The sequence below is a fragment of the Tinamus guttatus genome, unplaced genomic scaffold (genome assembly GCF_059628265.1).
Source record: "Tinamus guttatus ecotype Peru unplaced genomic scaffold, ASM5962826v1 Tinamus_guttatus_pri_ptg000580l, whole genome shotgun sequence".
Lineage (NCBI taxonomy): Eukaryota > Metazoa > Chordata > Aves > Tinamiformes > Tinamidae > Tinamus > Tinamus guttatus.
Window position 1 is genome coordinate 239,553 of NW_028289114.1, and position 17,270 is coordinate 256,822.

Below are 17,270 nucleotides of genomic sequence, written 5' to 3' on the forward strand. Positions count from 1 at the left end.
ACTTTAGTGCTCGTAGAAAATGATGCTTCTTCCCAATCTTACAGCTTGGTTTTTGTTTGTTTGTTTATACCGAGCATTTTGTAAGGAAATAGGTGTTTTGCCAGAGGAGAAGGGGAGTTTCTGCCCGCTCCTGCCTACCTTAGGCAGTGGGAACGGTGGCCCTGAGACTTCAGGAGGGCAGGAGGCAGCAGCCTTGGGGCATCGCGCTGGTGTCCTGCTCTGCGGGAGCACCAGGCAGATTTATCAGCAAAGGGCCCGTGCCAGCAACTCATGGGGGCTTGGAACAGCTCTGACGTTCAGAGTTATTTAGGGCTTATTCAGACTTCTTTCTAAATTCATCAGTTGGATGTTTCAGAAAACTGAAGGAAAATGGTACTTATATTCTTACATAGCTACATTAATCACTGCCAAGGACTTCCAAGCTGCAACAAGAAAAAATAAAGTTAACTTCTGACCATGCAGGTTAATTTGGTGAGTCTCCTTCCATTGTGCCACAGCACTGAAACAGAACATGCCAAACCTTGCAGAAGGAAAAATATGCTTTAGAAACAGCCTGGAAATTGCTGTGATGATGTAAATACCATCTCTAATAATTGGAGGCAACAGGAGAACTCTTTTTAGGTTTGAAAGCAGGTTTGTGCTTCTGTGGCCAGAAATATTGAAAGGTACCTCACCCCCACCCTCCCTAAATTATTTATTAATTATCTCTGCTGTGACTGTTTCATTGCAGATGTAGGGAAAGGTTTGTTTAAAGCACAGAAGCCAATTAGAGTTGCGTGACAGGTACTGAAATCTCCCTTGGAGAATGGGACAGGGTTTTTACATCACTGAAATGGTGGCAAGTGACCAAAGCCCTGGATTCCCAACCCAAACCATGCTGCTCCCCCCAGCTCTGCGCCTTCCCCGCTGGTCAGGCAACATTTTTTGGAAATGAAAAATCATTAAGGTTTTTACAAACAGCCCAAGGAAAACAAGCCGGGACCACCGGGGGAGAGGACACAGGTCCTGAGGAGCGGGAGTGTTTTCCCAAGGAGCTGATGCCCGAGCCCAGGTGCCTCCAAACACGGTTTAACAAGGGAGTTCTGTTACATTCGATACAGGGCAAGTCACAGAAATGAAACATATATAAACACGCACGGGAGGACTCTGCTTGTTCCTGTGTTCCTCACCACCAGCAACTCCTGAATGAAAAACTGCTAGGAAAGGGCGAGAGGAAAAACAAAGGAATTTCTGTGCTTTAGGAAGGGGACGGGGAACGGCTGGTGCCTGGTCCAGGGCAGGCGCAAGCACCGATGACTGGTTCAGCGAAGGACTTGGAGGGCGCTCAGCAGCCTCGTGGGGATGTGTTAAAAAGTTTCTCATTGATGAATGTGGATTTGAAGTGCTGAAAATACTGTTAATTCTCACCCTTGTTTGGTAACTGCTGAAAAGGCAGGAACAACTGGGCTCCTCGGGTAATTTTTTCCTTACCTCCCTATCCTGCCTTTTGCATTAAGCTCATTTAATTAAGTGTATAAAGGTGGCCCCGATCACTAAAAGGGCCAATACAGAACAGAGGCTTGGTCCTTATTAATTTTTTTTTTATTATTGTACTTTACTCACTTATGTGATTACATAAATCTGTTTTTCAAAGTTAGAAGGAAAAAAACACAGGCAAGCTTTAGGTACTCTTGAAATATTTTATTATAAAGTACTTCAGACAAACTTTTATTCAAAAAAAAAATCTTAACTATATAGGGAAACTATTTCAAAACAAAATTCATAATGAAAATAAACTGTTTTTAAGCATCAACTTCAGTTAGAGCACTTCTGTAATGAAATCTAAAGGCAAACAGCACTCATGGGTCCAGAGCTATCCATTTCGTACATACTCAGAAAAGGGAGAGCAAGGTGTTACAGACATCGTGGAGCATCCTATGGTCAACAAACATACAGGAACACCTGATAGCTAACTCTGTCCTGACAAAGCAGTCCCACATTTAAATATTTTCGGTCCCAAAAGAGACAAACCATGAACATTTCTCACTGAGCTAGTAAGTCTGCCTTGGGGTGCAAGCCCCTTCAAAGCATCTAACCTACGAAAAGCTTTTCACTTCATGTACTTCTGCTGTTGATCGGCCAAGATCTTTGCTGAGGATTTGGCATCGTAGAAAAGTTCATTTATTTCTTCGATGTGCTCCTTCTCGATGCTGTCCTTGCCGTTGATCTTGGCCAGCAGGTTGGCCGGGGTGAGCAGCTGCACGGCGTACCTGGAGGGAGCAAGCCGGGCTCAGCGGGCTTTATCCGGAATTATCGGGAATTTATCGGGAATTATCCCTATTCTTTAATACTGTTCTAACAGATCACTTGTTACTACAGGAGACACTTCCAAGCAGGAATTAACCTCCTGTGCTTCTAGACCCAGTCATACCTGCCATGAAAATCCAACGGGGCTGAACTTACCTCAAGGTTGTTTTTGTACCAATTTCTCCCAGGTGGTTTAGGGCTTCTTCGCTAATATTAATTCCTTCTGTCTGAGCACGAAGCTTAATGATCTGTTGGGATAAATGATTAAATGAATGTGCAGAAACCAGGTAACAGCCCAAATAATGAGGATAGTATACTTGCTTTATTGTCTGGAAACCCCATCAGCTTAGAGATGAGATATGGTATAAAATGAGAAGAGACGGAGTTATCTTCATGTTGTTTACCACCAAACTAAAGTAGATTCATAGAATGGTAAGTCTTTGAATAGATAATACATAATGTTGACAAGCTGATCGTTATACGAGGTGGGTGAAATAGCAGCCTGGACTGCTCTCCCCTCCCGGTGCCTCCGCACGACTGGCTAAGTGCATCTCCTAACGAGGAGCCGAGCGTGGAAACGGGAAGGAGGAACGGGAGGAGGGCGCGGGCGGCGGGAGCCCCGCGGGCAGGGATGCAGCAGGCTCCCCGTCGGGCATCCCCTCTGCAAGCCCTGCAAACAGCTCTCCTCAGCAGCTCCCAACTCGCTTTTTATTCAGCTGACAAATCAGACGGTAAAATAAATCAAAAAGTTACTTTCTAAGATTCACCTACCCCTGCAAGAAGAAAAAAATCACTAGGAAGAATCTAATCTTTCAAGAACAGTCTCAGGCTTGCACCGGTCTGAAGATCTTTACAAAGTTGGAGCAAGATATCACCAAGGAGCTCGAGCACACAGAGCTATAACAAAAGTGGCACAAGTCTCTCGGTGGTGCGTATTACCAGCTGAGTGATAAGGGGCAGACTGGATAATGATGTTGTGTTGTAGTGCTGAGATAACTCTGCAACTGCAAGCCTCATATAATACAGGTATTTTTCACTTTGGCAGCTTTGTAAACAAGATATCAAGAAGCACTCGTTTAAATTAAAGCCATAAAAATGCGCTAACGTAGGCAGGGTAGGGAGCAGAGTAGAAGTGAGGGGTATGAAATGGCAGAAAGTTGTGCTAAGATATTAATACCGAATATGGTAAAAGCGATTTCAAATTGTAATTTAAATTTGAAGATCTTTTTCTATCTTCTGTATCAACCAAACATCACTTTCCCTTCATTTGGATGCTGCTACTTTGTGCTCGCTTCCTGCTATAAATAAGGCACCTTGAACACTCCTTATTTGAAGAGCTTTAAATAATAATATTTTTTTATCTAGCAGCTTCATAGAACCTTGCAGAAGGACCAGAGCCCAAGGCATTAACCCAGCAGATACACATATAAACAAGCTGCATCTATCAGGTGAACACACTGGGAACAGAAGTCCCAGCTATAACCTCTACTATTGAACAGCAGGCACATATGCAAAAAAGTTTAACTATAGCAATATAGTTGATTCCAGTCCATGTGAAAGTGATTTTTCTCCCCATTCTGGCTGCACTAAGTCCACTGTGGGTCCTGCACTCTCAGACCAGTGCTGCACGATGCAATTTCTACATTATCAGCACAGAGAAGTGTTTTGACCGGGTTGCAAACAGGCTTTCAGCAGGTACACGGGCAGTTCCTGTGCTGAAAATCAAACTGGGACATCCAGGGCTAGATCTCACACAGAAACAGCACTGGTGAGAGCTTCCAGCACGAAAAAGAAATCTGTGCCAAAGTGCAAGAATGTCTATACATTTATTTTTCTTCCTTTCCCCCCATAGCTGTATGTAGTTACAATTCAAGTGCAATAGCTCAGCTCTCCTCCCCTCCCCAGGGAAAAAGTCATTTGAAAGCCTTAATTTAAGGGAAGACTATGGAAACATGATTTATGGGACAAAACGTCTGCAATATTTTAGCTTTAAAAAAAGCTACTGCAAACAAATCCTTCCCTCACTGGCGAAGAACGGTGGAGATCACAACATTTACCCAGCTCATTTGAAAATGAACAGTTTGCAAACGAGCTCTTTAACGATCTGGCACAGTAACACAGCACACTAGCTAAGTATTATATGTGTATATATATGCGTGTGTGTACTATATAAACTTAACAAAGTAAATCAGAGTACATATTCTCACTACTCTAACTGCTCAAAATAAAAACACATTTTGGGGAAGTCCAGACAACAACCTTCAAAATCTCCGGTGACACTTTAAAGTTGGTTTTGTACACAGACAAAACATCATCATCTTATTAAATCCCTTGGCTGCTTCCACTGTAATCTCTCCCAAAGTAGTTTTAAAGTGTCCTTTTAGGTACAGAAAATCACCCAGAGCATGGCTCACGGGAGGAGGATGCGAAAAGCTCCTCAAACCCTGTGAAATGAAGCTTTGCCACTCCGTGGATATTCGATAAACGCCTCGGCTTCACCTTGGCACTTATCCAGCAGCAGGAGACTATTATCTTGTGACAAGGCTCTCCTCCATTGACACTATCTCTTAAATAATACAAAGAATTGACATGATAAACCGTGATGGCTCCTGCATTGTGTCACTTCCCAGCATTGAGACGCTAATGAGGGGGATCTTTGACTCGATGCGTAACGGCGCCCGAGCGTTATGATCGATACACGATACGCTGGGATGCCCCACAGGAAAAGTTTCCGGCACTCACAAGTGTATCTCTGCAGCATTCTCTGTGCTTACATTGCCAAACTTGACTAGGAACATGCAAAACGTTTACCTCGTGCTTTCAGCAGACAGACTACCTAGTAAAAGCTACAGTGCAGAACAGGGGCGGCAAAAAATGCAGCACAGACATCAATTTGTATTCTATAGTCCCTCCTGTCTCTTAGGTGGAGAAACAACCCAAGGTCTGCAATCGAAGATCCTGAATTGCAACACTTTCTTGCAGCAACTGGAAGAGCAACCTGCAGACTCCCTGGGAGGGGTATCAGTTTAAGAGAGAAGGTGGGCTAAGAATTCACAGTTGCATGCAAGTGAAAGGCCGTTTTCAGCTCCAGACAAGTTTACCAAACAAATCATGAGGTGGGTGGAAGTCAGACACTAAAACAAACTGCATTTGCAATTTTAAATTGTTCTTTTGAATAGCCACTAAACCACCATACATTTAGGAATTGCTGAGCTTCCGTGCACGCACCATGCTGAGCATGCAGAGTCAAACAGCTCTGCAGTAACGGCTCACCCAGAGAGGCACCAGCTATCCCTGGAGACCCCAGGGGGGTTTAGGAGCTTGTTTCTAAACGTGGTGCCTACCTGCTTCATTTCCTGGGGGGTATACAGCATGGTTCGGATAATCATCACTCTGTCCAGCAAGTCCAGGGGTATTCCGTGAGGAGATATTATATCCTCTGTGCCTCTAAAGGAGAAACCAAACAGAAAGAAATCAGATCCTATTCTGAGTTCAGTGCTTTCATTTGATTAAAATCAATAACTAACACACCTGCTCTTTTACAATTCTTGGGTCTTCTCTGGGAAAAGAATCAATAAATGCCCTGCAATGCTCTCGTGCTCTGCTCTCCAGGAGATGGTGCTCTGTCCCCCAGAGAGATTCCTTCTCTTAACAGGTCACACAACTAACTGTACTGGACACGCAACTAAGCCTTTCCTAAGCCTTTTAAGAGCCATCAGCAGGCAGGTCAGAGCATCTCCAACCACTTGATTTAGTAGTACATAGTTAAGCACTTCTTTGCTTTTGAAGGACTTACTTAACTTACCAACATTAGATAGAACTACTGTACAAATATAATCCTTTCATAAATCACAGGTTTCTCATGACACAATGAGCAGTGAATCCATGCTGACAGTTCTCTTGACTCTCCTTTTATAATAAGGCCATTTCATGAATTGGCCAAGACAGCACCACCATGTCTACTTTAAATGTCTTTAAAGGGCTTATCACCCTGACTTTGAAGCAATGAAAACAGAGAAGGATTACTATCAGGTGAGTCAGTAGGAGAAAAACAAATTGCTGGTTACACAGCTGAGTTAAACCAATTTAAAGAGGAGCAATGGTTGCTAATGACAGCTTGTTTAGATGGAATGAGGTCTAGACCACAAATTAGTAGTAGAAGTTAAGTACAAGCTTGAAAGAGGTGAGAATTTTTACTGAAAATGCATGGTTTGGGTGCAAAACGCCAAGTGGGGGTATGAACTGAAGTAGAGAAGAAACAGTAGAGAAGGAAAGAATGATGAGTGAGAAGAGGCTAAATTTTGATGGGCTTTAACAGTGAGAACAAGAAGTTGAAGCTGATTCTGAGGCAACAAAGATTGGAGATAGTGAGAGGATCCAGAAGCAGCAGAAAACTGATATTAGAAGTCTGTAGCAGTTTTGCATGTTCCCTGTGTTCAGACAGGTGTTGAAGGTATCCAGCGAGAAAGGTAATGGTAACAGAACACCCACGAAATAGATGGTTTGGAGGCCGTTAGAAGAAGAGGGATTTTGCCAGAGCAAACAGGAGACAGCTCCATTCTGCTCTAACTCAGCCCCATGAGCATTATATGCTGCTCTCATTACAAAGCTCAGATGTAGCCTTCAAGTACCAACACTACCCGTGCAGGAGAGTACCACGGATGTCAGCATTGAAGACAAAAAGCTGTCAAAGATCCTAACTTCTTCTGCTGATACACCTAGCTAAGGCTTAGCAACAATGCAAACTGGAAAATTCACTTGCAGACATCTTACCTGATAACACAGTTTCCTCGATTGGAAGCAAAGATGACAATGGGGGAAATGGAAGATTCCAGGGCTCGGTGCAGGTATGTGAAACATTCAATATCCAACATGTGAACTTCATCTACAAAGAGCACACCTGGGACCAGCTCTGCGATGCCTTGATCAATGTATTTATTTACCACCTTATTGATCTCTCCTCGAAGTTTGTCTGTCAGAATCAAAATAAGGTATGTCAGCTGTTGTGCTTGTGAACAATATCTTTAGATGTGCATGAAATATTTAAAGACAAAATGCCCCCTTAAATTTTCTTACGTGTCGTTATCTTACTGCCCTTGAAGGCAAATCTCTGTGACATTAAAATCCAATGGCCATTGGAAGTTGACCTCACCCCTATGGTTTCACTCCTGTATTGGAGCACTTAAGTAGGATCATTTGTTCACTCATGTTACCCATGGAATAATAGTGGTGGTAGGAAAGTCAGTCAAACACCAGTTTAACAAAGTTTCCAAGTATGACTGAAAAGAAGATGACTAAAAAGATAAAGTGCTACTGTATTTCAGCAAAATGGTTGTAGTTATGCAAAAAAAAATATACAGCCTTGTAAAATTTCTGTGAACATAGGGATCTCAAAGCCATGAAAGATGCTGTAAGTCTGACTTTAGAATAGCCCAAGTGACCTCTGGAACAAAAGAAATACTTCACAGCACCATTCAACTTAAGTATTGAAATAGACTTTGATCTGAATTTAATTAGTCACTTATTGAAACACCTTTTCTTTCACAACAAAAGAGAGAATAGATCTTTCTGTAGATCTTTTTTCTTCAATGATCTATAGGAGAGCAGAGCAGCTGTGTACAGCTTTAAGTTGATAGGCAGCTGGCATGGAGAAGTCAATGCAAAACCAAACCAATATTGGAGTCTCTAGGAGCCGTTTTTGTACTCCACAGAGATACTGCCTGGTTGCTTCATGTAAGAATGCAAAGGATGTGTTTTTATTTTGTTGTTGCTCAATTTGGCTCTCTGTAGGAAACGTGAACTGTGCACATTGTGACAGCAGTATTTTGAGAAGAGGGTGGCACTAGCATTCTCACCTCTTTCTCCTTGTGTGCAGTACATGAAGTATCACTACATGCGTAAAAATATTATGGTGTTACTGCCCCTAGCTGCTGCAATTCCAGAAGCTAAATCACTGCTCTATGAAATTTGAAAATTTATTAATAAATGTTATGAAGACATTCATCATTAGAGATGCTGCATGAATGACACCATTTTAATGCCCTTCTAATTGGCAAGCATATAGGTTATTTTGGAAAAGAAATATGATTAGGATTCATACCAGTAATTTCAGTTTTCTTAGGCTTCATCAGTTGTCCCATCATAGAAAGGATGTCTTGTCCTCCCTAGGAAAAGAAAGTTACAGATCAGCTATGAAGTCTCACAGTGAAGACACCATCTGAACAAGCATGTTATAATCTATATATATATATATATATATATATATATATATATATCAAAAAGCTGGTAGTTTGTTTCAGCCAAGGTTGATAACTTATCCAGGGTCCAGTCACTTTACTTACCTCTTCACCCTTCTTTAGGCTTCTTCACTTGCAGGACATAAGAGACCAAAATGAGATATCTTCTTAAAGATCCATCTATTTGTGTGCCAGAGAGGCTCACAAGAACTAACAGGGTCAGGCAAGAGAGGCTTGGGATTGCCTCCTTGTACAGTAACTGTTAATCTGCCAACACAGGCACATTTATCCTTGATTTTATCATGTGATTTTGTTTGAAAAAGGATGTTTATTTTGGAATGTAGTAGGTTAAGGGGTTGGGATATCACTGAATTTTGTTTATAACAGAAGTGGAGTTTCCTCAATACTGGGTTTATGTTAAGGTACTGCAAGCAGTAATTCTATTTTCCATTTCTTCCTGCAGTAAGTGCAGAGCTCTACTGAAAAAAAGGTCACAAGGGAGTTTCATGAGAAATTTTGAAATGCTTATGAAGGATGCAGGGACATGAACAGAACCTACAGCAAAGTCAAAAGTTAACAACCATTTATCAACACTCTTGCAGGGTTGATTTCCCTTCCATGGCCTCTCTAATACGTATGGAAAGGCCACTGCTGTAGTCAACTGCAACAGGTCCTTCACACAAACAGCAAGGGACACAGACTAGCTTTCAAGGCAAGATCTACTGCTTTTCCTACAGTAATCTCTTTGTAATGATTTAGGATCTCCTCATTCTAACTCTCCATTTCATCTCTGTCAAAGAGCTCTTCTGTAAAGACTTAATCTGCGGAGTCAGATACCTGAGGTCGAGCATTGGCCACATCCAAGTCATGCAGGGTGACATCCTGAATAATTTCCTTTTTCTTGTGCACGTCACCTTTTGGCAAGGGAACATATTCTTCAGCTTCAAGGTCAAATTCCGTCGCATACGTGTCACATCTGCCTTGCCTCTGAGGAAGAGCAAGGAAGAAACCCAGGTATAGAATTAGATGCAACGCAAAAACCTCAAAAGATACAAATTTGATAAAGGAACTTGGTTCACAATTCTATTGTCAGTTCAGATTCCCCATTTCTTGCTTAGCAACAGGCATATCCTGTCTACTGATCAAAGCTCAAAAAAACAGCTGTTGAAAAATGTCTGATATTTTCAGTAGTAAGAATATTCCACTCTCTTCTCCCCTTTTAACTGTATGCAATTCTTGCTAAAGGACAAATCCAGCAGATTAACTAGAGATTGGAAGGACTGTTCAAGACTTCTTTGTAGGTGGGTGATTTATTATATGATACAAAATATTATGCTCATCCATTAAACAGCAAGTGTCGCTGTACACTACATTTTAAATCAGATATGAAAAGAATGCTAACTAATGCAGTATTCCTTTCTACATGTATATATCTTGTGGAGAAAATACCAGAAAGATAAAAGAAAGATTAAATATACTGCACATGTCAGCCTGAAAATGACTAAAGTTGCTTGGGCTTTTTTCCCCCTCTTCCCCTAAAGATGTCTTGATCTTACAGTAAGAAAACTCATCCAGGCAGCATCAGTGATAGCTTCCTTGCCAGATGACCTTAATTGTGAACAAGATGACCACGTTCTTTTGGTGCAAGAGATATTTTTCTCTTCAGATAAGGAAAACATTGTGCTTTTAAAAAACTTCCATGCAACGATGCCATGTCAACTAAGGTTAACAAATCAGAGGGCCTTCAGGCAAAAGGAGAGAAAAATCTGCAAGAATACATCAACCTGTGTGGAACTGCAGAATTATTTTTGGTTTTACCTTGACAGCTCCACTGTTTGCTTCGATGTAAATAACATCACCTGTTTCCACTCGCTCCTTCTGCAAGCTTTCAAATATGCTTGGGTCCAGCTGGAAGCAAGTAAAATTAACCATTAATCAGAACTGCTCCATATTATTATGGTAATTGAGGAAAAGAAATTTAGTCTAAAGGTCCCTTCCATCAGACAAAATTAAAATTACCCCCCATAAAAAATCTAGGATTTTATAAAGCTCAAACACTTGGAGTAGCAATAGAGTAAGACTTATTGTAAAACATGAAAGAAGATGCAGAAAACTGTTTTTCTTACAGAAAATATATGCTATATGAAAGAGATGATGGAAGTGCAAAAAAACCAAAAACAACAACAACAAAAAAGACACTAGTCACTATCATAAAGCTTGCCTTCATATAATGTGGCAATGCATTCATACATAAGATGTAGCATTTCTGTTGCTTTCCAGTAAGTTTTAATTAAAAAAGAATATTGGGCTCTTGCTTCTAGAGCAGATCACGCTACTTGAAGAGTGTGAATCCTCAGTGGAGTTGTGCAAGGCAGAGCAACACAACGTGGAATACACAAGATACTTTTGTTTTCTCTTAAGTGTTTGTTCATTTTTACCCTGCATTTTTGAGTGTTCAGAGTGATCATATGCAAGTTGATACTTAACAGACAGCTCTCAGTTCTCTCATGCTCGTTTCAGTGAGAGGGAAATTAAACAACACGGAGAGAGAGTTGTACAAGAAAACAACAGTAAAGCAGGTCTGAGCTGGCAATGCACCAGCTCAGTTTCTAGTTTTCCATCACGTATTCAGTAAAGCGTATCTGCCCACACAGAAAGGGATGTGACAGAAAGAATATTTTATAACAAAGTGGACAAGTTTTACTGAAACTATCCTCAAAAATACAGTGCAGTATCAGAAAAGTACATCTAAATGAGCTTTCTTATACAATTGCTATAATGAGCAGGAAGTTATAGCTGCAGTCAGCACAAACACATCAGAGCCTGGTCACAGCTTGGCTTCTCAACGCAGCCCCTTTGTTCCGTGGTGTTAGCAACGCTGCAAACTGCTCGGGAGCCCTTCCTGCCTGCCGACTGCCCCGACTCGCTGCAGACACACCAGGGTGTGCTTGTGAACAAACAGAGAGAGAAAAGGGACTCCCACCTGAACTACAGGCACCCACAGTGCAACGAGGAGGAGATGAGACCAACATTTAAATATTCTAGACACAGTGAACAACCACACGTGCCCAGAAGCACGATAGTGTCTAGTAAAAGAAAGAAGCTCCCGGCATCCGCTCTCTAAAGAGATTGAGTATCAAGAGCTTAAAATGGAGATACAAGCTGCTAAAACAAACAAAAACAGACATGCAGATCTGCAATGCTGAAGGAACACTTTGCATACTGACCTTCAACTGCTTTGTTCCCTTTGCAGTTTTGAGTCCTATAATTACGTGGCTGATGGTTTTGCCATATCCCCCCATAGGATTTTCAGTCTCACATGGAGTTAGTTCTGTGACTTCTCCTTCATAAACCTCCTTGGTCTCTTTAATCCTCAGTCCTGCAAAGAATTGTTTAGGATAACAGTTTTAATATACAAATCTTTGCCCATAATACATGTAATTATTCTCACTTAGAAGTCCTCTTCATTAATGCCATCAGAATGTAACATATTACTAAGTTTTAATACATTTGGTGGTATTTCTTCATGTTTCTTAAAGCGGAAACATAAATGATGGTTCTATTCTAGGTGAGATTATTCAAATCACGTTATAAGAACAAAAGTTCTCATGTGCTGACCTGCAAAGTAATTTATTTAGCTATAAGAATTTCTTTTTCTGATATTTCTTATTAGTTCTTGAAACAAATGTCAATATCTCTACTTTTCTCCATCCTCAAAAAAGTTTCCCTGATTTGTTTCTCCAAAAGAGGGGATTTGCTTGACTTGTTTAGCTACATTAGAAACAGAAAAGCAGTTCATCCAAATCCTAAAACTAAAGATCAGTAACAGGGAATCTAATGCAGTTTACCTACCCTCAGAAAAGCCTGGAGAAATGATTGGGGGGGGGGCAGAAAGGACAGAAAGAAAAAGTAATTTCACAAAAACTTAAATTTTTGTCAGCTAAGCTAAATATAACATAAATTGATTAGTAAGTACTGTATTAGAACTTCTTTAGAAAAAACTACCATTTATTTAAAATATTTTTTCTAGTTAATAGCAAAAGATGGACTAAATAAAGTTTAAAATCTGCTACAGTCCAAATATAAAACTATTTCAAAATAGCTGACAGTGACCTTCTTACTTTGGAGCTTTTGAGATGGTTGAGAAATCTAAGTATTTAAGTATTTTCTCGTCTAGTTCAAACTCTTATAATAAACTAATTAGGTTATTTTAAATTGATAACTAATACAGAGCTGAAAAGAGTTTTATGGCTAGAGTGTTCCAAAGGAAAGCCACTGTCATCACTACCACTACAGTTATGCAGAGGGTCCAACTACAAGAAAGTTCAAAGAATCCACATCTGAAGAGCCTCTATAAAGTCAGTATTTTATGAGACACACATGCCATACCAAAAATAATGAATGAGCTGTAACAAGATATAAGGAAGTCATCCTGCACAGTCTGAGGTTATTAGGACTTTATAAAACTTTCCTTGTTTCATAACTTGTCATTTTGCTTTGAAATAGATCAGACACTTCACCAGTAATCTTGAGCTGCTGATAGCCAAATGTAAAGGACTGACAAAACCAAGTCTGTCTCCCTCTACTGGACCCAAATTAAGGACAGGATTTGAAATGTGAGAAATAGGTTAATTGTGAATAATGTGACAGTTTCTCGGTAAGGAAGGTTTCCTTTTTCTATCCGGCATTTAATGAAAAACTGTTATATAAATTAGTTATGGTGAATTTTAAAATATTTTCCATGTATGCCAAAATATCCGGAAAAAAAAAAATCTCTGAATTACAAAATTGACCTAGACTAATGCTGCATCACACAGGCAACATCACGCATCTTCAGCAAGTGCTAAGAACTGGACCTTCACAGGTTTGTGTCCCCCCTGCCCCACTGTCCTTGCATTTGGAAGGTATTTTGCAAGACCCTTCTAAAGTGTACCTACCTTCCAGTTTCATTCATCTGAAAAGAATCCAGGTGACATAGCCTGATTCTGCTCCACAATGTAAACCAAAGTTGAGAGGGAGAGCTTAGGAATTGGCTTCAGAAGCCCAACTCTGATCTGAACTGATGCACTCACGTAGATGTGTCCATAAAAGTTAATTACAGATGAACAGGATTTGAACACAGGTAATCAATGCTGATTTTTTTCAGATAAATCTGCAGGTATCAGCTATGAATTTCATTTCCAAAGAGCTCTGTAACTAACAAAAACCTTTCTTCCTTACAAACCAGAAGCATGAGTCTGAGGAGGAGATTGTGGGATATTTCATGGTTTGGCTCAGCAGCACTGTATGGAGTTAAATAGTGCTCGTTTGATTTACTGGCAGATACAGTTTGGAGATACAGGGAACAGATATGGTATTTAAGCGGCTATTCCAGTAGTTATTTTTTACTGCAACTGAGCTCTAACATTAGCTACTGTCAACATCTTGCCAGCTGCTAATAAGCTCTATGCAGTATTAATCACTCTCTATTTTTAACCTGTATGACAACTCCATATTTTCATTTCCTGCTCTTTTTATGTTTCTTACATATCACAAACTCTCTATTACACCCAAACAGTGCCTGGCAGTTATGTCCAGTCTACTATCAAAAGACTCCCAACAATAATAAATCTGATAAAACATTTCTTAAACTGGCAATGAAAATCTATATGAAAGAAGACAAATACCTTGTCTGGAGATTTACTGTTATCAAGGTCAAGAATTTTAGTAAACTCTGAGTAACCCCTGTTTTCTTACACAGCAATGGGTCCAAACCTGCCAAAATTTGTTGCTTTCAAGAAAAAAAGTTTTACACGAGACATTGATGTTATCACCCCAATCATATTTGTAACCCGAGGTGGATATACCACCCGAAAGCAAAATGCATGATATGAGCAATACATGAGGAATGCACAGCTTGCTGAAAAGGAGTAATACAGAAAGATATATAAACTAACTCAGTACATTAGGTACTGATTGATATGTTAATTGGAATTTCTCTTGAACCCAGTCACAGCTGATGTTGCAATGTGCACACAGAATTTTTCAGAAAATTCTGTAAAATTCAGAACCCCTTTCCCCCTTTAAATTATTTATTTGTCAGGCAATGAAACTGAAACATAAATGATAAATTTTAAAAATGACTGGAAGTGTTTCATTACCAAAAAAGTGCTTATTAGTCTTAAAATATTTTGGAGTTTCTGTTTTTTAATAAAGGTTGTGTTATGAAAATGTGACAGAGAATTCAGCAGAAAGGAATGCAAAGTTCCATCTGTCACTAACACCAGTATTTATTTAGAAGTTCCTCTCTACTGACATTCAGGGAATGCAGGGAACTAACAATGTAGCTGGCTGTTAACTAGGAGAGGGTTAAAACACTGCTCTCTCCAGAAATGACAACACAGATGGCATAAGTTTCATCTGTTGGTTCAAGTTTCAAAATCTCTGACAGGGAACTTCATCACATCAAGGAAATATTGCAGACTATTCAGTCTTTAGCTTCCCTCCCCCAGGCCCTGCCAGATTCAGGGTAACTAGAAGACCAGAGACTACTGAAATTTACTTTCTTTACTTTCTTGTACCACTGAGAGATTTCTTTATCATCCTGCCACCAAAAACTTAGGTGAAGTTTAAGGGGGGCAGGGGCATAATACAGAAGCCAAGAAAATTAGCTGTTAATATGTTCAGTACTAAAATCAATTAGGTTATCTTTAGGCAATTCTCGTAAAACAAGGTCCACTTCTAACTGCATTTATCAGCTGTCAGCAGCAATCATAAACAAGATTTTAGATACTCAGTGAGCTTGTGTTGCAAATTTAACCAACTTGCACAAAGTTTGTAAAAGCCTTGCATCTTCCTCCTAGAACTGAGGAAGATATTAAGTTATTTATTTTGCTGGCACCAAACTCTGTCTGCGCTCCTGTGAATAGTAAGTCAGGTTGGACACTGCCATTTGGAAGTCCTTGCTTAGTACTATGATACTACTAAAAACATTTCTGTTAACACACACACAAACTAAATAGCTTTTCTTTTAGCTTTTTTGAGATCCCCAGGCAAAACCAAGAAATGAACCTGGAAGATGAGAGCAGTCTGGAGAAGAACGAACCGAAATAATTGTGGGACACAAGGATGAAATTATGTTTTATATGCAGAAGAAGTTGCAAATTCCACTACGTGTGGAAGAGATTCACCCAATTAGGATGAGCACTGAAAAGAAGAGCAAACAGTGATGTAACCCCTCTTAGACCACTTATAAGCTCTTCTTTTTTAGATTACTGGACAAAACACAAACTCGAACCATACAAATACTTAATTCTCCTTTTTATTTTTTTTCCTCTTCTCTAAAACTTACCAATTGCCCTCCGAAAGTTTTCCATCAGGACTTCTGTTTTCTTGATCTCCGTGGAATACACCTCACTTCCAACCATAGGACAAAAAGGAACTTTACTGCCCAGTTCCTGAGCAATAGCTAAAGCCAAAGCAGTCTTAAAAAGAAAGAGAGAAAAAAAAATGTACGCACTGAATCTCTCCATGAGAAAAAGGAATTCTTTCTCCATGTCAACTTTGTGCATCACACCCTATTTCATTCTAATCATTACTTGAGCACTAAGCCTGTTTTGTCTGACATACCCACTTCTCCGACTTCCCCGCCCCAAGCAAATTCAACACATGCAAAGTACTTTTTACCACAGATTTATAAAACTCTTTAAGAAAACAACACCAGGCATTTGAATTTGGCATCTGGTGCAAAAGACAGTAAGCCTTAAAAAAAAAAAAAAGGATAAAACTTTTAAGGATTTTAATGCTAAAATAATTTCTAAGACTTTTCCACAGATTTGACATTAAACGTGTGCTTGGTAATCTGTGCAAGATTATTTCATACTAAAGATGCCTGGAGACACCACTGGTACTGTTGATGACAGGGCAAAAATCTGAGTATCAGACAAGAAACAATACAATTATCAAAAAGAAAAACCATCTCCAGAGAGTTTTCATCTCAAGAGGAAATCTCATGCAACTATTACCATATTATGATTTTGAGAACAAATTGAATTAAAGCAATTCAGGGATGCTTCACCCCACATCAAAGGAGAACATCACCTTGCCGGTTCCCGGAGGTCCTGCCAGCAGCACAGCTCTGCCAGCCATTTTCTTGCTTTTGATCAGCTCCACTATAATCCCGCATGCCTATAAATGAAGCAAACTTTGTAACTGCGAGGAAACGCAGCGTTAGGAAGAAACGCTACGTTTTACGGCAATGTTATTTAAAGCGCTCGGACACACGAGGCCTTACGACCCGGAATGAAGCGGCCGCCCCCCGCGGCTGCCGCTCGCCGTCCCCACAGCAGCGGCGGCGGGACGGAGGGGCCGCGGCGGCCGGGCCCGCAGGCCGCGCCGCTCACCTCACGCGCGTTCTCCTGGCCCACGAGGCCGGCGCTGGCGGGCTTGGCCGTGCCGCCCTCGTCGAGCCCCAGGCCCTTGACATGGCTGTGCGCGGCGATGCGCTGCGTCTTGGACGTGCTCTTCACCTCCTCGATCTTCATGGCGCCGCCGCGCACGCAGCCCGCGCGTTACCGGGGCTCCCGGCGCGCGCCGCGGCCCGCCCGCCCCGCCGCCCCCATTGGCCCCCGCCCCGCCGCCGCCGCTGCTCATTGGCCGCGCCGCCTGCCTGTCACCTCGGGAGGGCGCTTTTCTTTTAGGGTCCGGCCAGCTGCTTCCGCGTGCGCCGCTTCGCGAGGGCTCGGCCGGGCGCGGCAGCCCGGAGGAGCC

The 17,270-nt window shown here is 41.1% G+C and overlaps 1 protein-coding gene across 1 annotated transcript; it reads right to left on the reverse strand.

The window, feature by feature from the left end:
• Positions 1 to 1,665: 1,665 nt before the first annotated feature.
• RUVBL1 (RuvB like AAA ATPase 1) lies at positions 1,666 to 17,049 on the reverse strand. Its single transcript, XM_088534654.1, has 11 exons — positions 16,904 to 17,049; positions 16,602 to 16,688; positions 15,853 to 15,985; positions 11,750 to 11,901; positions 10,341 to 10,430; positions 9,360 to 9,509; positions 8,387 to 8,450; positions 7,060 to 7,258; positions 5,631 to 5,733; positions 2,443 to 2,534; positions 1,666 to 2,249 (listed from the first exon to the last, which is right to left on the reverse strand). The coding sequence occupies exons 1-11, from the start codon at positions 17,042 to 17,044 to the stop codon at positions 2,090 to 2,092; spliced, it is 1,371 nt and encodes a 456-aa protein (XP_088390780.1). The 5' UTR covers positions 17,045 to 17,049; the 3' UTR covers positions 1,666 to 2,089.
• Between the last annotated feature and the right edge of the window lie 221 nt (positions 17,050 to 17,270).